The 21,341-nt window shown below is 39.8% G+C and overlaps 3 protein-coding genes across 3 annotated transcripts in view; 1 reads left to right on the top strand and 2 right to left on the bottom strand.

The window, feature by feature from the left end:
• The window catches only part of apba2b (amyloid beta (A4) precursor protein-binding, family A, member 2b), a 76,713-nt gene extending 72,547 nt beyond the window's left edge, over nucleotides 1–4,166 (top strand). The window contains exons 11-14 of the mRNA XM_084054494.1: nucleotides 269–481; nucleotides 1,033–1,152; nucleotides 2,099–2,239; nucleotides 2,370–4,166. Of these exons, the coding sequence (XP_083910620.1) occupies nucleotides 269–481; nucleotides 1,033–1,152; nucleotides 2,099–2,239; nucleotides 2,370–2,441 (546 nt within the window). The 3' untranslated portion in view covers nucleotides 2,442–4,166. The remainder of the gene's footprint in view (nucleotides 1–268; nucleotides 482–1,032; nucleotides 1,153–2,098; nucleotides 2,240–2,369) is intronic.
• Nucleotides 4,167–4,302: 136 nt separating this feature from the next.
• sord (sorbitol dehydrogenase) lies at nucleotides 4,303–9,629 on the bottom strand. The gene is made up of 9 exons (XM_084065550.1): nucleotides 9,449–9,629; nucleotides 9,172–9,205; nucleotides 8,735–8,899; nucleotides 8,023–8,182; nucleotides 7,741–7,859; nucleotides 7,042–7,107; nucleotides 5,616–5,794; nucleotides 5,101–5,222; nucleotides 4,303–4,918 (listed from the first exon to the last, which is right to left on the bottom strand). Exons 1-9 carry the CDS (start codon nucleotides 9,500–9,502, stop codon nucleotides 4,753–4,755), a joined length of 1,065 nt encoding a protein of 354 aa, XP_083921676.1. The 5' UTR covers nucleotides 9,503–9,629; the 3' UTR covers nucleotides 4,303–4,752.
• Nucleotides 9,630–11,636: 2,007 nt separating this feature from the next.
• terb2 (telomere repeat binding bouquet formation protein 2) lies at nucleotides 11,637–14,538 on the bottom strand (the record flags this gene model as incomplete). Its single annotated transcript, XM_084054505.1, has 5 exons — nucleotides 14,436–14,538; nucleotides 13,594–13,675; nucleotides 12,760–12,899; nucleotides 12,601–12,675; nucleotides 11,637–11,662 (listed from the first exon to the last, which is right to left on the bottom strand). The coding sequence occupies exons 1-5, from the start codon at nucleotides 14,497–14,499 to the stop codon at nucleotides 11,637–11,639; spliced, it is 387 nt and encodes a 128-aa protein (XP_083910631.1). The 5' UTR covers nucleotides 14,500–14,538.
• Between the last annotated feature and the right edge of the window lie 6,803 nt (nucleotides 14,539–21,341).

Genomic DNA, 21,341 nt, shown 5'->3' on the forward strand with positions numbered 1-21,341 from the left:
GTTCCAGGGACCCCCAGAAGCAAAAAAAGTTGTTTGAAAAATATATGCATTCAAAGAGTTTTTCACAAGAATTTCACGATTTTTCAAAAATAGCAGATCTACAAGCTCTGGGCCTTCACTCGGTGCCACGCTATGAGCTTGCATATCTGCTATTTTTGATTAGCCAAAGTGTAAAATAATGGTTAAAGTGGTTACTCAGATGCGTTCCCGGTTTTAATGGGATAATAATCTGCCCCCCCCCCCCTCTCTGTCCTCTTGTCCTCTACAGCTGCAGCTGGAGAAGGGTAAAGGGGAGATTCTAGGCGTGGTGATTGTAGAGTCTGGCTGGGGATCCATTCTGCCCACAGTCATCTTAGCCAACATGATGAACGGCGGGCCTGCGGCACGCTCTAGCAAACTGAGCATCGGAGACCAGATCATGTCAATCAACAACACAAGCCTAGTGGGGCTGCCCCTCGCCACCTGTCAGGGAATCATCAAGGTATAGGAGAGATATAGAGAGAAAATACAAAACAGATTTAATGACTAGAATATTAACAATTCCCCTTGACGGAGAAACAAATACAGAAAAAAACAGCAGTATGAATTAAAGAAAAGGTCTTGACGTTGTGTATTTTCTGCGTGTGTGTGTCTTGTTTTATTAAAGATTTTTGAAAGAGTTAGATTAACAATTAGGACAATATTTAGGTTGGGCATTTAGAGGTTAGGTTTAGGGGTTAGGGTTGGAGTTCAGGACAGTGTTGTGCAATGAAAAAAGCCGATCTACAAGCTCACAACCCGTTGCAACATGATACGACGCATTTTGAGCTTGTAGAGCTGCTATTTTTGGCAGCAGGGTTAGGGAGATTTCTTTTGATTTTTTTTCCTTTTTTTTATGGCATTCATAAACAAGTATATTAATACAAACGTGTGTGTGTGTGTGTGTGTGTGTGTGTGTGTGTGTGTGTGTGTGTGTGTGTGTGTGTGTGTGTGTGTGTGTGTGTGTGTGTGTGTGTGTGTGTGTGTGTGTGTGTGTGTGTACCTGTGTTAAAGGGCTTGAAGAACCAGGTTCATGTCAAACTGAACATCGTCAGCTGCCCTCCTGTCACCACTGTCCTTATCAAGAGGCCAGATCTAAAGTATCAGCTGGGCTTTAGTGTCCAGAATGGCATTGTAAGTACACGCGTACAATACATTTGTTTTAGAGCTAAGTTAATCAAGATGTATTTATTATTTTTTAAACATTGTCACATATTGCCATAGTGTGTATCTGCCACGGAATAAATGCTTTTATGTTGTTGCTGATCTTGATTGCATGCCTTACATCCAAGTTGATGAGTATGTGTGCCTGGAAATATATTTCGCCACTTAAAATTCATGTTAGGAAAGTAAGGTGATCAATTACCCTTTGGCTCTGGCAACAAACAGGTCCCGGTAAAAAGCTCATTATCTTTATCTTTAGCCTGGGTTTAATAGAATGTCAGTTTATCATTTTGTTCTTTTAAACATAATTATGCTGTCATAGTCATATCTCTTCACTCTCAATGTCAGCTTCATGGCCTCAGGTTGACTCCACACAGTTTCCAGTGTCATCACCTAGTCATGACATAGAGATGACTCCACGGATTAAAGTGCTCAGTCACCACGATGATTTCAGACATTGCTAACATTAACATTAAAGTGTATTAGAATGGGTCAAACTAGCAATAGAATACATGTTCTATTGCTCAAATTGAAAATTGATGTTCTTAGAAGCCATAGATAGAAGATGTTCTTCCATTAAATCATAATGATCTCGGATATTTCATAAAAGCAAAGGTTAGCGCCTCGATCTGCTATTTTGTCAACTGGTTGGCTGTATGTAGAGCAGCAAGAATAATTCTGCATATTGTGCCATCTGTTTAGGAAATACAGCACTAGTGGGGGGGGGGGGGGGGGGGGGTACTTTCATGCTGTTTCTCAAATCATAGATTAGGATGTGACCTAACAAAGATTTTCAGTTGTGAGATTTGTTTTTCCTTTAACCCCTGTGACTCTACCAATGGCATTCACTGAGCATATTACTCAGGTGTCCTTGAGAAAAAAATGTGATATGAGGTCTGTTGTCTTCACCCCACAGATTTGCAGCCTGATGCGTGGGGGCATCGCAGAGCGAGGAGGGGTCCGTGTGGGCCACCGAATCATAGAGATAAATGGCCAGAGTGTGGTGGCCACAGCACACGAGAAGATAGTTCAGGCTCTCTCAAACTCTGTTGGCGAGGTTAGTCCACACATGCATGCGCATATGCACTCGCACGTCACACACACGCACGCATGCACACACACACATTGATGAGAAAAGGTGATGCTAATTTTGCTGAGATTCCAAATGTAATTTCTTTCATCTCCAGATTCACATGAAGACTATGCCAGCAGCCATGTTCAGACTCCTAACAGGACAGGAGACGCCTATGTACATATAAACGACAGACAGGGACCATTCTACATGCTGTCGCTGTGGTTGGTTACCGTAGTCATAAAGGGCAAACCAAGCTGACCAATGACTGAAAAGGATGGCTTCTCTCTGTGCCCAGAATACTTTTCTCTTTTTTCTCCCTCCTCTGCTGATGGCTTAATGCAGCGGTTCTCAAAGTGCAATCCGGGGATCCCCCAGGGGTCCTTGAGGGGGTTCCAGGGGGTCCCCAGCTACATTTGTTAACATAGCATCAAAATCAGCGTAACCACTTAAACCCTATTTCATACTTTGGCTATTCGAAAATGGACAATCTACATGCTCACAATGCGTCACAATCTCGACGCGCGGTGAGCTTGTAGATTGAGTAACTTTGAAAATGTTTGACACAAATCTTCTCTTATTGGAGTCCCTGGCACAAAGTATTTTCAAATGGGGGTCCGTGGCTAAATGCATTGGTTTGAGAACCACTGACTTAATGTTTATCATCTTCCTTGTGCTTAAAATGCAATGCCGATTCCATTGGCCCCTGGGACGCTTTGTTCATCTTACCAGCTGAAGAGTGTGATATCGTTTATGCTACGTATTTATTTGTTTGTGGTCTTGTGTGTTCAGCGAGATGGCAAGAACTGAGCGAATGCATCACAATTTATTTTTTATATTCATATCATGTAATACAGTACTTCTTGTATACCCGTTTTCTTTTTCTTTTATTGTTATTTATTTCTTGTGTAAATACATACGTATTTTGCTAATATAGGGACCGAAGGAACCCGGAAAAGGGCCATGGTTGCTTTGTACATATTTAATAAAACTTCCTGTTGGTTTGAAAGCAGACAGCAGTGACCAAGACACAGTTTAATGCCTGCTAGTACAGTATAGTTAGTCGAACATGAAAAGGGAGTCTTTGGGAATGACTTTGCTGTTTGATATGTCTGGTTTAAGTATGTTACGTTGATGGTCTTATGTGTCTGTGAACCAAACCAATGCTTGTAGTAATGGTTTTATGGAAGAAAATGCCATATCTTTCTGATCTACATCATCAAACGGCAATACAAAAATTCAACATCTGAATAACAACAAGTTATTTTATGGGGTGTGCAAGTTTTGTTTCTTTCTAAAAAAAAACATGTATAAACACAAAAACCACACACATTTGAATAACATGCAACTCAGCAAAAACTATTAATATACTTTCTTAATGCTTTTGAAATCTAAATCATGTGTATGAAACTTGAAGTTGCATTTTTGTGTGCTATTCTACTGTATGTTCATCTTTAGTGTTCCTGACTGAAGCTCATAATGTACTATGAGTGGATTGTGAATGTACTGTGTTGTGTGAGCTGTTTTCCATTGCCATACGCAGTATTAGAATGTCTGTACATACAACAACAAAAAAAGAAACTTGTCTAGTAGTGTGCTCATGTAAAAACAAGTCACACGGTTTAATCACTGCAAACATCTTGCCTCCTGTATGTTGGCTTTCAGCCTTGTGAGAGAAAGAAAGAACTGTGAATCACACACACTGTGACAGAAAAAGCCTTACCGCCGAGTAATGGTTTTAAAAATGCATTGTACTAAAGATCTAACCATATGAACATTATCTGTGTGCATGCCTCTTACGATAGTATCAAGACATTGTGGCAAGATAATAAACTCTAAGCTAAACCCGGCTATTTTTTGTTGACTGGATCAACCTGCAGTACAAACTGAGTGTGATGTACAGTAAGTACCACAATATGGTAAGGTTGTATCTGCCCATAATGAAGTATGTCTGGAACTATATGCCATGTAATTCCATTTTGATCCTCTGGTTCCCCCTGGTGTGTGTAACTGGGAAGTGCAAGTTATGTGTGAAGGACAAAAAGGCATTATTTTTCGTACCATTTTATTTCAGTAATACTTTTTTTCTGGTCATTTATTTTTACTATTAAACATAGCATTTCGTAGTTATGGACAATTAAATTAGTTTTGGAAAATAGTTACATGATCTATAAAATTATAAAATGTTTAAAATCGGGAGAGTGGTAGAGAATGACACCAGGCACAATATGGATACTTGTCAAACAGGAATTAGCCAGCTTGGAAATTAAACATTGGCACTATCACATACAATAAATGATTGGGTAATACAAAACAGAAATGCTGTGATTGTCTGCCTCTGTGGCATCGTATGCCATAACTGATTTGAAGGCAGTAATTTGTCTTCATGTTTTTTTTATTATTGATTTTTGTACTGGGGTTTGTCTCATGTCTTATGCCTCATCAGTATGCTGTGTCACTCTCAATCTATGAACAATGTTTCACTAACGGTGGTCAGATTAAGGCTTCTGGTCACTCTGGTCACACTTTAACATGACCTTTACCCCCTGGCCCTGACGAGTGGTCTCAAAGGCCTGGACCGCCTGCTCCAGAGGAAAGCGATGGGTCACGAGGGGCTTCACGTTGACCTTTCCCGACGCTAACATGGCTATGGCCATTGGCCAGCTGGAACACAGTGAGAAAAAATATCTTAAGGGCTGCATCCTGTCACCATGATTATTCCACTGATCACACACAGATTAAGGAAGTATGCTTCAATGCTTCGCAAATGCTTTTTTGGGCAAGTTGGTCCAACTGAATTCTGAAACATCTTCGTTGAGTGTGACAGCGAAAATGGATGTACTTACGTATTGCAGTAGCGGAACACCCCTCTGATGTCTACCTCTCTGACAGCGGCATTGATCAAAGGAACAGTGGCCATCTCTGAGCCTAGACCCACCAGCACCAATACACCACCTGAACGTGTCGCCTGGGAGGGAACAAACCACACATACTGTATGTTGCTTTGACTATTCAACGGGAAGAGAACAAATAAGCATCCAGGAACATCCCAGCTAATTCTAATTATCCAAATGCAAATATGATATCCTTACAAGCATACTGCTCAAAGATAAATCTGACATAACTCTTTTTAAGGTTTCTGACATACTCTTTTCTGGTTTTCTTGCTTTTTAGTTGCATAATTAACATAAGTAATGAATGCTAATATATAATGATGCGTCAGTGTCCAAGACACTCATTCAATAACAGTGTTTGAAGTTATTTTTAATTCTCTCTGAGTGCTGGGTTGATAGTTTGTCTGAAGGTACTTGGCGTATCTTTAACGCAACTGGATGGTCTAGTAGTGTTAGAAGTCACGTACATATATGGCCGTCTGAATGCTGCTCTCAACACCAGTGCATTCAATAGTAATGTGAGGCTGAGATCCTAGTGTGTCCTCTACGGTCTTAGCCAGAGCCTGAGGCCCATCTTCTTTCTTGACCGTCAGTGGAAAGTCTGCACCCAACTCCTTGGCCATTGCCAGACGCTCAGAGGACAGATCTATAGATGGTAACAACAGCAACAATCAATTTAATATCAGAAAGGGGAGTTTACTGTAGTTCTGCCGATTACGTCAGAGGATGAGACCGTGAGAAGATGCTAGAGAGACTACAGATTGTATCATGTTGTATCATGTTGTATCATGTTGTGAAAAATGCCACAGCATGCTTCCAATATTTGTAATGATAATGATCATTGGTGAGATTAATCAATATAGATTAATCTTATCCACAAATCACTTTTGGACTGGTTTAAAGATTGCAAACATTGGAAGCATAGAAAAGAAAACTCGCACACTGTTGGGCTCCATTTGAAAAGATATTTATTGCACCCACTAAAGTGCTGTCACTGCTGTGACATTTCGAGCTTGGGCTCTCCATCAGTCTGATGAAGAGCCCAAGCTAGAAACGTCACAGCCCTTAGTGGGCACAACACCATTTTTTTTTTCAAATGGAGCCTAACAGTGTGCAAGTGTTTTTGTTTTCTTAAGTACTGTTTTTCGCTCTGCACCTGCCCAATTTAGGGCTTTGGATGTGCATGTCCTTCTTAAAGTTCTTATTATAATTGTCCTTCTTTTTCAAACATCGGAAGCATGTCTTAACCCATTCAATCTGGGAACGCTGTGTCATATTAGATTTGAGCTATAACCTTTATATTATACTTTGGCTATTCAAAAATAGCAAATATACAAGCACATAGTGCGGCACCGAGTGCCACGATACGAGCTTGTAGTCCTGCTATTTTTGAAAAATCAAGAACATTTTTTCAAATCTTTGAATATATATTAATGTTGTCAAATATTTTGTTCCAGGGACCTCCACAAGCAAATATTTGAGTTATAAGTGTTCGCTTTAAAGATATTTATATTCAAAGATTTGCACAAATCTACCCGATGGCGAATAGCTATGAGCTTGTATATTTGCTATTTTTGCCAAAGAAATCTAAAATGACAGATGCGTTCAATCAGAACAACTCACAGACATTCAGCATACTGTAGCTCAGTGCCATATGGCTTGCTACAGTATTACCAATCTTGATATTGCTGTAGTCTCAATAGAAGAGAGTGCTCTGCCACTACATGGACACAAGGTAAGAGAGAACTTACTACACAAAGACTTCTGTCTGCAAAGGCAACATACAGTAATGAGCACAGTAAAAATCAAAGACAAGTGCAGAGTTGTAATTTTCCCATCATAGTGACTAACTACTTGAGATCAGTAGTGTTGTTTATTATTTGTGTTTCTTACCAGTAATGACCACTTGCGAGGCTCCCATTGCCTTTGCTACTAGCAGGCAAACCAGCCCAATAGGTCCTATAACAAGAGAAGAATAAATTACAAGAAATGTAAACATGGTACAAGAAATTGTGTATATGTATAACTGAAAGGTTCAGAGAAGGGACAAAAATATATGCATGAATGCAAATTATCAAACAAATTAGATTTGTTTTGCTAGTGGGTGGTCATTTAGGTCAAGAGGACCTTTGTACAACATAATCAATATTTATCATTAGACCTGCACAGTACAACCAGCCCTTTTGTTTTACAGTGAGAATGGCTAAATAACTTACAAAGTATTGCTCAAGATCATCTTAAGTCTGTTTTCGCTAATGTAGAGGTTGTAGATGTTAAATATTATGCCTGTTACAAGTGGTGTTCAGGTTCATTGGGTTTTTCCACTAGAGTTTTGTTAAGTCAGTATGACTCTCACTTTTGTGATGACACCCACTTTTGTGTTGCCCGTACACATAAGCTTACAGTACGTGCATGGGCATGTTTATAAACCGTCAATGTGCCTTTACTGTGACCATCTCTTATTGAAGACTGCTAATCTAATTAACCTTATTTGTTACTAAAATGAAAAAGGATAACCGAAGAAATGAGGATTCACATCCTGTCATGGTTGAGGATGTGTGACAACAGAGACAAATGACAGCAAGTTCTCACCTGAACCACAGATGAGCACACTACTGCCGAGGGAAACTCCAGCCCTGCGACAGGCATGGATCCCCACAGACAGAGGTTCAATTAATGCCCCCTCCTCAAATGTAACATTGTCTGGCAACCTAGATAGTTGTGAAAAGAAAGACAAAGTACAGTAGAGAGTCAAAAATAAGTCAGTGTTAAGCAAGAAAGACAGTAAGAGACTGGCAAGACATGTTGTAACCTCTTTCTTGTGAGAAATAACTGAAAGAGGTTGTGAAACAGTGGAACTACATGATTATTTACTTATAGCAGAAGTTGGCACTGTGTTTGTAGTATCTGCACAGGTTTCCATCGTCAGGAGGTGTGGCACAGAAGAAGATGGTGGGAGACAAGTTATAACGTCCGGATTTGAAGAACTCATCCATCTCACGGGGCACACCGGGTTCAATTGCCACTCTGTCGCCTATTGAACGCAAGCAAAACAGTTTATAGGACAGTAAAACTTTCTAGAAGCACATGTCGTAAAACACAGTGAATTAACTTGTTATATGCCTACTGTGAGATCTTGCAACAACAGTGAATGTAAGCTGTGCCAACCAATGTAATTTACCCATCACAACTTAAACAATATATGCTCAATGTTTAGGTCACATGCACAACACCAACTCTATTATACCACTGTTTTGTGCCCTATTTAACCACTTAAACCCCACCATCAGCTTTGTAGGGAAAGCTTTAGCTGAAAATAGCAGATCGACAAGCTCACAACACGTCGCGGAGCTTGTCGATCGGCTATTTTCAGCGAAAGCTTTCCCCACAATAACAGAAAAGACACTGGTATTGAGCCCTGTGGAGAAAAACTTACTTAACATGAATAATAACCAAATCTATTCTATTGACAGCAATATTCATATTTGACACCTAAAGGCTTGTCAACATCCTTTGAACAGAATAGTATTTCTGCAGCAGACAGAGTAGCACTAGCCAGCCACTGCAGCACCTCTGGCAGACTTACCTGGTTTGAGGTGGTTGACCGACGACCCAACCTTCACAATCCGTCCGGCTGCCTCATGCCCAAGGACCATGGGCTCTTTCAGCACAAAGTCCCCGATGCGCCCGTGCTGCCAGTAGTGGACATCTGATCCACAAATCCCAACAGAGTGCATCTGGACCAGAACCTCTATGTACAGTCAAGGGGTTAACTCTGAGAGTGTAGAAATGGAACCAAAAGGACCATTGGTTCCATTGGGATTTCCATTTGTGCACTCTCAGAGTTGCACATGGGTAAATTAACACAGAGGATATGACATGCCATACACAAGAATGCAATGAGGATGATTCAACTCAATCTAAAATATTCTCTTGTTTTGGTATAATATGCAACACGATATGTTGCCCAAATATATATATATATTTAAACTAATAAAGCAGACAACTTGGATTGTTCTGTACCATTTGGCCCTGGTTCAGGAATGGGGCGTTGATCCTGTGAGAAATTAGGAATAAAACAATGCTGTCAAATGAAAAAGATACAAAGCTGTAGTGTAATGTAAACTAGCAGGTCATGTAAGATTGTGGCTGTACAGGACCTCAATGAAAATAAGCCCTTAGGGTTTATTTCCATTGAGGTTATACTTTTAGCATCATTTTGTATAAATATGTACTACTGTACCTTTTTTGCCAACTGTTAATAAAGTATTCAATCAATCAAAAAGCTGAATTGTCGTACCAGTCTGAGGTCTCCTTTAGCATGCAGTACTACGGACAGATTGTCCTTCTCCATGACAGATGCAGGAATTCCTATTGGCAAAAAGATGTATTTGAGGAAGGAAAGACGAGGACAGTCACCGACCCCAAAGAGTAAAAGCGTCTGATTTTAGAATGTTGACTGAATAATAACACTGAGCTCAAAGTACACCCTTCCTGCTCGTGTGGGCGGCAACCAAAACAAAGCATCTGATTGGCTTAACACTCGAAGAGGTGGTACTGTAGGTTGTGGACAACGGATCGAAGGAAATCATTATCTGGTCTAAAAGTAATATTATTTTGATTGTATGATTATATGAATATTAAATATTTAAATAATTTAATATAGAATAGCCTACGTGTGCATTCATTTCTGTGCCATCTAGGAGGGCTTTATTCTTGTCTAGTCACATGATATATGCGTCCGACGCTTCTTTGGCCAATCAAAGGAGACCCTGCAGAACCAGGAAGTGTTTCTATGGAGATCTCTATGGAGACAATACATCTATGAATAGATCCCTGGTGGAGATCTACCTTCATGGTTGATATTATGCTGAATCATTTCATACTGTATGCATTTGTATTCATTGGCAGGTGTAGGTTACTATTTATTTTGAGGAACCGTTCAATGGATAGGTGGCGCCATCTTGAGGTTTGTTTTTTTGGCCAGAGGTTTATTTTTTATTTTTGCCAAATTGAGAGGTTTTCGCTATTAGGCTACTTTCAATGGGGTGACGTCACGTTCTCTTTCTGATATGAATGAAAGCAGAATACAATGATCTAATAATTAACACATTATCACAATGTCAATGTGTGTAATATATTGAAGACAGTGTAACTTATTGTCTTCAATATATTACACACATTATGATAAGTGTTGTAAGTGACAACTCTACATAATATTTTCATAATGAGACAGCAGCCAGAATAGAACTTCATTTCCATAGCATGAACTAACTCAACTACTGAGACCAAATGATGCATGTGCATATGGAAAGCTCCTTTTACACAAAAAAAGCAGTGCAGACTGTTGGAAAAAGAGCTTTGCTATGTAGTGTCAATGTACAGTCAAATCCTCAGTGTAAAAAATTGCCCAAATCTCCATTTGGGTCAATTTTACGCTCAGAGTTCTGCTCCTTAAGTTTATTCCAAAAAACATGAAAAAGATGCACAATTGTAAGTAATGGTGACCACCTCAAATCTCAACATTTTCTTAACCACATGACAGCTATTTTGCAGAACAACAGACAGTCATTGTATGTATAGACCAGAGGGTGTAATTAAAGACGCAGTGTGTGAAAGATTATATATTGTCATAGTGATCTTTCCACTTTTCAAATACATTTTGGAACTGGTAGAAGTGCTCACTGATGTGATTGGGAACGTTAATGTGTTACAGCAGCTCTACACTGCCTCCTTGTACAGTGACTGAACATGTCAAACAATGAACTGACAATGCTTTCTCATGAAATGAATCATCTCAGATTTGTATTGGTAACCTATGTCACTACTCACTACTATCTGGCCAGTTGTTATACATCAAGACAAATGGTGTGCTTCATTAATACACTTATTAATACATAAAATAAAAATAACAATACAATGGAGACATGATCATAGTTACACAATCGTGCTCAACATGTTTCTTTATTCTTTTCATTTAAATAAGGCAAGTCCACAAGAGTATAAAGTTCAATGAGAAAATCTCATAAGATGATGAAATATGTGATGCATTTAATCCTCAATGTATTAAATAGCAGTTTCTGTTGGCTGCAGTCAATATTTAAGACTTCAAATGTGTAACATTAAGCTAAAAATGCATGTATTGTAACTGTGCACCGTGTCTGTAGCATTAACAGACAGAGCATCCAAAACGCCCAGGTTTCTTCAGGTCATCCACCCTGACATTTTCTGAAGTAAAAAAGTAAATGTCAAATGTTAAAGGTTCTTGCGATAGAAACATGTTTCGTGTTACCAGTGCCACTGCCAATTAGGCAATTCATATAATTTGAGTGATGTGTAGGATTTGTTCTGATCTATCATTGTGTTTACATTAATGTGAATTTCAGTCTTTGTATTTCATCAATCTAAGCATTTCCCCAACTTCAATGATTTCCATTCATAATAGATCCAGCCAGGTTCTTCACTAATGTAAACAAGAATGAATGAGACTAACACAGCAAGATATAAACCTTACCTGTAACCAATTCACACAACACATTCGTTTCATTTTGGGAAGTGTCCGGATCAACATCCATCTCATAAAACACCTCTGTTTGATTTTGTGAAGTGTCTGTGTCAGATTGTTCAGAGCTGTCAAACAGAGAATAGTTGTTTAAGCAGGTTTACCATGCAGTTCACTACTTATTCACTGTATACTAGGGCTAAAATGTATGTTAATCTAGACATACTTGCTGCTTCTATCCAATGTTTCATTAATTTACAATTTAAGCATTTAGCAGACGCTCTTAATCCAGAGCGATTTACAGTAAGCAAGGAAAACACAAGGTAATACATCAAATGCATATCAATAGTCATCTGGATCATAGGTAAACCAAGAACCTATCATCAGTCTAAGCAGTATAATATCGAAAACTCTATAATCTCTAGGCCTGCATTGAAACTATACACATTATAGGATGCCAGTTCTACAAATGACCTGGCATCTGTCTACATAACATGCTATCTAAGTTACATTTCAGCCTTTGCATAAGCCTGCAAGGTCGTCAAGGTTAGGGCAAGTGCTACGGCAATTCCAACGGGCTAATATGGTCTGAAGAGGTGAGTCTTCAGACTACAGCAGATTAGGAGTGAGTCTGCAGTTCTAACTACAATGGGGAGTTCGTTCCAGTTTGGGAGCCAGAAGGGAGAAGAGTCTGGGACGTGTGGAGCGTTGTCCCAGATGTTTTAGGGAAGGTTCTGACAGCTTCCCTGTGTTAGCTGATCTGAGTGAGCGGGAGGGGTTGTAGGGCTTTGAAGATATGGGGATGCCGTACCTTTGGTTGCTTTGTAGGTCATTAAGGTTACCACATCTCTTAGGGGATCCCTGTAAATTAAAGAAATAATACAATAAAATAAAACCTTTTATTCAACCAATGGGAAATTACCCCTTTTATTAGACAGATATTATAGCACCTTGCCTACGCACCTCTGCTGTAAGTTGGCAATCCTCTTGCTCCCAAATAAATCTTCCGACCACTTCCCTCACCTCTTAAAACATAACAAACACACACATTACTACATTATATAAAATCCTAATTTTATATATTACAAATAAATAAATTCATTCCTCACCATTTTGAACACAGGCTGGAGGTAGCACATAGTGACCGATGATCACAGACATCACACTCTGGCGTCTTTCACATGCATCCAGATACAAGCTGTGAAAAACTGTCGCCTCTTTCAAAAGGTAATCTTTACTCTTGAATATCCTGAAATAAAGATTTTTACATGTAATGTATCTGTGACATTTATAACACACAGTGTGTTGTCGTGTGGCTATTGGCTTAGAGCAGGGGTTCTCAAACCTTTTCAGGTCAGAGACCCCCAAATTGACTTTCATTAAGCCGATGGACCCAAATGTCTTAAATATTCTGTCCTAGCTAACCCTGATATGAAAATATGTACGGTGTAAATGTAACTGTCTAAAGCAGGGGTCTTCAACAGGGGGTCCAGGACCCCTAGGGGGTCCTCAGAGTTACTACAAGGGGGCAGCCAAATCTTTGTGTGATAGGATTCTTTTTGACATTATAACCACTTGAACCCTAGCATCCCTATTCTGAGGTGAACATCAGCTGAAAATAGCAGATCTACAAGCTCACAACGCGTTGTTTAAACGGTTAACTGTATGAAAATATCTATTAACATGAATCCAACACTACACAATGATAGTGTTGTCAAAGAAGTCTATGAAATCTATGAAAAACACAATTTTATACAATATGTAGCGGGGTCCCTGCTTCATCTCTCTCTCAGCTAAGGGGTCCTTGGCCTGAAAAACGTTGAAGGTCATAATGGTCATAATTGTATACCTGTACATAGATTACATAGAAATAGATTCACAGTAGAGACTTTGAACCATACAGTATCTCACTATATTAACATGTTGTTGTACTTCCTGCTCACCTCTCAGTGTCAGGGCTGGTGGCATCTTCACTGAACAGATAGTCTGCTGTCCTCCAGTTTGCTATGGTCCCACCCTCAGACACTGAAAGTTGATGCAGTTGGCAGTTGCAAAGACACATTTTCAACAGTTATAGGCCTACCACCCGAAATTAATATTACATTTCCTATTGTTTGGGTGTAGTCTAGTCTAGTAAGTTCACACAGTTCCAGTGGTGGAAAGTAACTAAGTAGGCCTACATGTACTCAAGTAGCCTACTATACTTAAATACAATTTTGAGGTATCTTTACTTTACTGAAGTATTTCCAATTTTCAATACTTTTACTTCTACTCTACTACATCTCAGAGGAAAATAATTGTACTTTTATTCTACTACAATTAATTGAAAACTTTAGTTACTATAGTTACTTTGCAGATATAAATTATTACGCGATGAAACATATACACTTTAGCCCTATTTTATACATAGGCTATTTGAAATTAGCCGATCTACAAGCTCACCCAACCCATCACATTGCGATTGTGAGCTTGTAGTTCTGCTATTTTCAAACATTTTAGTACTTTTACTTTTGGTAGGCTACTTTAAGTATAGTTTGATGCCAATACTTTTGTACTTTTACTCAAGTAACATTTTGAACATGGGCCTTTTACTTACTTACTTTACGTAACAGAACAGAGTATTTCTATATTGTGGTATTGCTAGTAAAATATCTGAGTAGTCTACTTCTTCCTCCACTGCACAGTTCTAACCAGTATAGCCCACGTTACTACTAGCTTATCTCAATAATTGATTGAACATGATAAATGTCATAAATAGTCACGTTTTAATTTCAGGTTTACTTACTCCAGAAGCTGCAACACCCTTTTCGTACAGTGTCTGAAAACCAGGCCGTTCTGTTATGAAACATGCTTTGTTTTCAACTCATTCATTTATGGTGTACATTGAAATGTTGAAATGACAGCCTGCAATTTGGCGCTTCTGGCAGCTGCGACAGCACGCGACAACTTACGTCATGTTGTGCTCTTTTCATTGTTCGAAGATCGGCGACTCGGTGAGGCTTATGGGTAGTGTAGTACTGTAGCTGACATGGAAACGAGGGTACTTTACGCCAGTGGTTCTCAAACTTTTTCATGTCAAGGACCCCCAAATTGACACTTAGGCTATTAGCCCGCGCCCCGCGGACCCCCATTTCAAAAGATATGCCAGGAACCCCCATAAGAGAAGATTTTTTACGGCTCTAGCAGTGATTCTCAACCATTTTAATTTCAAGGACCCCAGTTTGACATGCATTAGGGCTACACAGACCCCCATTTAATGGCATTTCTATCCCTTGGACCGCAATTTATATTGTAAAATCTATGTCAATTTAACTCTCAGTTACAAACCATATAGGGTCCATTTGGTGCATAACCTATCATTTAGCTGCGCCTGCATGGGGACCCCCTGGAACTCCCTCAAGGACCCCTGGGGGGTCCCCGGGGCCGGACCCCACTTTGAGAACCAATGCTTTACGCTCGGCGTAGCCCCTTTATCAAATCAAAATCAAACTTTATTTATATAGCACATTTACAACAATCAAGATTGACCAAAGTGCTGAACATGGAGGATAATTAACCACGGAAACAGGCCTGCATGTGCAACAACAACATAGTCACAGGACAGAGCAAAACATAAAATGAAACGTGAAAAACACGGTAAGTGACAAAAGTTTAAGCAACATTAAAAGCTAGGGAAAAGAAGTGTGTCTTAATGCGGGATTTAAAAACCCCGATAGACTGGGCAGTTCTAATGGGGAGGGGTAGGCTGTTCCAAAGCGTGGGAGCAGCAGCAGCAAACGCACGGTTATACTTCAGGGGTCTTCAACGTTTTCAGGCCAAGGACCCCCTAGCTGAGAGAGAGATGAAGCAGGGACCCCCCTCTGTATTGTATAAAATTGTGTTTCAGATTCAACTTTTTTTGTTTACTTGGTCTGCTCTTTTTCCCCTCTACACCTATACCTCTTTGCCAAAAATAGCCGATCTGCAAGCTCGTGTGAGCTTGTAGATCTGATATTTTTGGCTAAAGTTCTCATCAGAATAGGGATGCTAGGGTTCAAGTGGTTAAGGAAAGATCCCCTAGGGGTCCCGGACCCCCTATTGAAGACCCCTGTGTAACCAGGTAGACCTGTTACTATGGCAGCATCAGCCAGGTGCTCCTTGTTTCAAATTAAGGGTGGGGTTTATTGTCACATGAGATAAAAGGGCTGGGCTGCTTACATTCCACCAGTTTCTCTAGCTAGCTGTAAGGTTGGTGTACCTGAGGAGGACAAGCGCTGGAAGGCATGGCTTTTCTAAATGTATCGGCATATAGGCCGCCTGGTGAATTAGTAAGTATGGTACAAAGTATGCCCTTATTCCATGCTGCTGTGCTCCTTCTCCTCCTCTGTTACACCAGTCCAATATATGGTATTGTATGTGTTGGTTATTTATATGATTGTTGTTTTTTTAGTCCAGTGTGCATTTTACAAGCTTGAATATTTATGTTCATGAAAGGTGTTTATGAAGGGAAAAGAATAAACAGTCTTTTTAAAATCATTCTGTCTTATTTCCATGCTCATCCTTGGTTAAACGAACCTGTGCATTGCATTGTTAAAGAGGACCTTCCTTCTAGAAAAAGGTGGGTAGTCTAGTATGTATATTTGTATTACTATCCCCTCTAAAAGCCCCCCCCCCCCCTGCTACACCTGCTTTACTTTATAATTGACGACGACGTATCCCAACTACAAAGAAGGTATACACTACAGGGTTCTGAAAGGGGATAATAATGATAATAATAATAATAATAATAATAATAATAATAATAATAATAATACATTAAAATAAATGTCAACACTATTTAGCGTTTTTCTCAGTTTGGACACCAGGCGGCGATGTTTGACTTGCAGGTTAACGTCTGCTACTAATACACACCAGTCAGGCTACCCCACAATGATTAAAACATGTATCACATATTAAATCACACATGATGTCGTATAATGGCAGTTTTGGTTATGAGAATGTTTATATACTGAGATAATCAGAGTAGATAAACATTCTCATAACCAAAACTGACACATTATACGACATCATTAGTCCAGAGAGTATAGAAACAACAACATAATTACATTTAGATACGAGACAAAACAAACAAACAAACACCCCAGTCAACGACTCATGATGACAGATTAGATAATAAGTCCTAGAAGAAACTCTGGACAATAATTATTCATTCATTATTCATTCAACAATTATATATAATTAACAAAAAATGTGGAGAAAAATGTATAGGCCTATTATAAAAACTTACTAGGAAGAAAATAAGAAATCTAGAAACAGACATGACAGATTATTTAATCAATGCAACTGATATTTTTTAAGATTTTTTTAATAGTCTGTTTACCCATTTGAAATGATTTGCATTAGAACCACAAGATTAGAGCATTATTATGCTCATATATTGACAAAGAGTAGATATAGGCTACAGTTTAAAACCCAGAAGTTCATAATTACCACCTCTAGATGGCAGCAGAGCTTCTTATTCTAACATAAACGCAGATAGCCTACCAATCAATCAATCAATCAAACAAACAAACAAACAAACTGTAGATGCATAGCATATTTCATACAACAGGTGAGGATAAATACATAAATAATATAAATATTTATAGTTGTTACACTATGTAAATAGCATAGGTGTTGAAATCTTGAATTCATACGATCAATACCAATTTGCATAGTTGGTACTAGCCATGGTTCACATGACGCTCGTCTGTCACAGGCAGTGGTGAGCTGTGGATTTTTGAACTAAGGGTACTGTATTTTATGACGTCACGCGCACGCACGTGCGCGCACATAGCCACTCAGCTCAGTGCTAGTTGAAATACTGTATTCAACATGTGATTATTAATGTAATCATATGTATTATTATTTTGTTGCATTGTTAATTTGTTGTTTTTATTTTTGTTTCAAATTAATTATTTTATTTTCCTTTTAATTTTATATAAAAGCCCTTTACATAGACTCACCCACACATAAGTAGACCTACTTAAAATAATCAGACAACTTGTCTTTGTCTTGTCTCAGAGAACTGGGTCCTCTGCTAAGCGACCCCCTTCACACCTTGCAGTGCAGAGATGTTGTCTGTCATTGTGAGAGGAATGTAACACATTCAATTCAAGTCCGTGTCTTTTCTCGAGTAGCCTAATGTTATGCAAAGCAGCCAGGTAGACGCTATTGAGAACGGCTCGCCACTGACGGCGCGAACCTTGAGAGGCTATTGTTTTTAAACTTTAAGGCGTTAAAGACCGCCGCTGACGGTGCGTGCACGCGCGCCCCCAGCTCCCACAGTGTCAGAACTAAGGGTACGCCGTACCCCCCCCGTACCCCCTACAGCTCAACCCTGGTCACAGGCGTAATGGAACCACTTGTTCCTGGTTTTTGATTATTTTTACACTCACAACTGCTACATAAACGTTCAGATTTCAAATATAAAGTGCTGATCCCCATGCCACGGGTGTAAAAAGTTGAGCCGCAAATGTCTATAAGTACCTGTATATTCCGTATTGTTCAATAAAAAGCTTTTTAATCCGATCGCCGGCCATTTTCTTTGATTTTTTTCTCCGATGCTTTCAACTATGCGATACTACCGGTTGGGAAGTGTATTGCACTCTGATACAGTACCAAAAAAGTATAGAAAATGGCCGCCAATCAGAATAAAATGCTTTTTATTGAACAATAAGGGTGATACGGGTACTTATCATAGTCCGGCTCAACTTGTTACATCCGTGGCTCGGGGGTACGCACTTTTATATTTGAAATCTGAACGTTTATGTACATGTGAGAGTTGTAAATGTAAAAACAATCAAAAAACAGGAACAAGTGGGTCCATGACTGTCAGTCATGTTATAGGGCTAAGTTGGTACCTGGTTTGGACTGAATCTGACCAATTGAAGCTCCACGCATTATGCAATTTAAAATAGTTTCAACACATTTTAAAAATAAGTCGTATTGAATACATTAACCTCGCGTCACCACTCACCTAATCTCCCAGCTTGCCACTCACCAGGCTTTCTGCAGTAGCCAAGGCTAGGCCAATGGTTCCCAAACTTTTTAGTTCGAGACCCAAAAGAGAAGTTTTCATGGAAGAGAAGTTTCATGGCTATTTTCACTAGTTCTTAAACATGTGTTTTCTAATTTATGGAATGTCTTTGATTTTTTTTATTAAAGAAATTCTTTTGAAAAATCATAGATTTTTTTTATTCATGAAAATGTTTTTCGATTATAATCTTTTTATTTTTATTTGTTTTACTTTACTCGTGACCCATAAGAATGTGTCCGCGACCCACAAATGGGTCCCGACCTTATTTTTAACTCTATGGTCCCGACCCACTGTTTGGGAAACAGCGGGCTAGGCTACCTGTGGGAGCCTGTATGTAAACAGAGCCATGAGGAAGAGGCAGAGACCCATCCATCCTGGTCGCCCTCATTGGGTATGTTGTTATGTTGATATGGTATAAACCATATCCAGGCCAGTGTGTGGAAACACAAGTTGTGTTTCCACAGTATGTGTTTCTTTTTTTCTGTATAGCTATTGTTTTGACAAGGTGTCAACTGAACTAGGCTAATGTTAACCTAGCTAGTGTTATGTGCACAGTAGGCAGTGGTGGAAAAAGTACTGACTTAAGTAAAAGTACCAATACTGTAATGTAGAAATACTCTGTTTCAAGAAAAGTCTGGGGAAAAAAACTGGAATTCAAAATTGACTTGAGTAAAGGTACAAAAGTATTGGGATATATATATGGGTATATTTGGGACTAATCTTATGTCCCACCCCACAGCCCGGAAAAAAGGGTCAAGAAGTGCCCCTCTGGCAGCAAGAAGCAGATGACAGCCTGGCTCATGATCCAACACAGACTGTTATAAACTGACAGTAAACAAGGCCGTCCTAGTTCCTTACCCAGTGTATCTGTGTATGTCACTGTTCCCTCTTTAGTTACAGTAACACCATGGAGTCCTCAGCACCAAGAAAAGGCCTGAAATCTCCCTGGAAGAGTCACCATGATGATGTTGGTGTGTTCACACCTTCATTGCCTCTTCTTAGATGCTGGACCATAAACGTAAGCAGTTCCGTTCAATTCAGTTGTGCAGTTGGTTTTCAAACTTGTGCCCACAGCATACCAGTGGGCAAGTCAATATCTTAAGGCCGAGCTGTATTCATTATATTGGGAAATGAGTGCACACGGTACTGATATTAAATTGAAACATTTTGTATAGTCAGTGGCGTGCACAGACATTTTGAGGGGCAGGTGCTTAAGTAAATTATACTTTTTTTTGTTTACTTGGTCTGCTCTTTTTTCCCTCTACACCTATACCTCTTTGCCAAAAATAGCCGATCTACAAGCCCACAACGCCTCGCGGGCTTGTAGATCTGCTATTTTTGGCTAAAGTTCTCCTCAGAAAAGGGATGCTAGGTTTCGAGTGGTTATGGTAAAAAGAAAAATCATATCACATAAAGATTTGGCGGACCCCCTGTAGTAACTCTGAGGACCCCCTAGGGGTCCCGGACCCCCTGTTGAAGACCCCTGCTGTAAACTGGGAAAAAAAAGGGCACTTCTGGTCAAGAGGGCAAAGGGCAGGTGCTCTAGCACCACCTAGAGTCTGTGCACGTCCCTGGGAACCACTGCAGTAGTAATCTGAGTTCCCAGAAGTTTTCGCCAGCTCTGGCGAGGAACTTCTGGGCCACAGCCCTGGTATTTGTGGGCGGGATGTACGTCACGCTCTGAATCTGAGCGGACACGCCTCTTACCGGTCTGAGAGCTGTGCAACTCGTCTAAAAAGTCCGACGAGAGGCAAACAGCAGTACACAACAATGGCGGCCGAAATTTCTCAAGGGGAAATTGCTTCCCGTCGATCCTATTTAGATGCATCACCCACTGCATGTGGATCCCGCCCCCTTTTCTTCATTGGCTGTTGATTTGAATCACAACGCAGTGGCCGCGCCCCTGCTGTCCAAGCTCCGACGCTAACCCTCCCAGACTACTGCAGTAGTGGTTACATCACATGAACGTACGTGTGTGTTGTGATGTGACTACTACTACATACATTCACACGCGCACTCAAAACAAATAGGGTCATTTTTTTTAAAAGCCAATAATGTCATGTAACCTTGTATTTTATTAGAACTGGGGAAGTCTATTAAGGGAGATATTGCTGTTGGGCAGGGGCCATTGTGTTGTAATTGATGGGCCACGTCCACGCTAGTATATATGAACTCTAGAGAGACTTCTGCTTTATCACTAGAGGTCGTGGACTACACTATAGAACAATCTATTATGTGGCTTTGCTCAGAAATGGCTTTGGTAGCCAATATGCATGCCGAGATATACTGTATATAAATAAATAAATATGTACATACACACACAGTATGTTTATTTATTTAATTAATTAAAACAATCCCAGATAGGTCAGTGTAGAGAGACAGGAAATTAAGGGCAGATAGAGAGTAGTAGAGACATGGAGGACAAGATGGGGGTCAGATTCAAACCCCGGTCCTCACACTCACAAGGAGCATATGGTCTGTAGGCTGAGCCACCAGGCACTTGTCAGCCAATATTGCTCTATTGCTATGCCAAGGCTATATGCACAGAAGCAGAGACTAAATGTGGGCTAAACTAGTGCAGTGGTTCTTAAACGTTTTCATGTCAAGGACCCCAGAATTCATTTGTATTTGGCC

The sequence above is a fragment of the Gymnoscopelus microlampas genome (genome assembly GCF_963454915.1).
Source record: "Gymnoscopelus microlampas genome assembly, chromosome: 1".
NCBI lineage: Eukaryota > Metazoa > Chordata > Actinopteri > Myctophiformes > Myctophidae > Gymnoscopelus > Gymnoscopelus microlampas.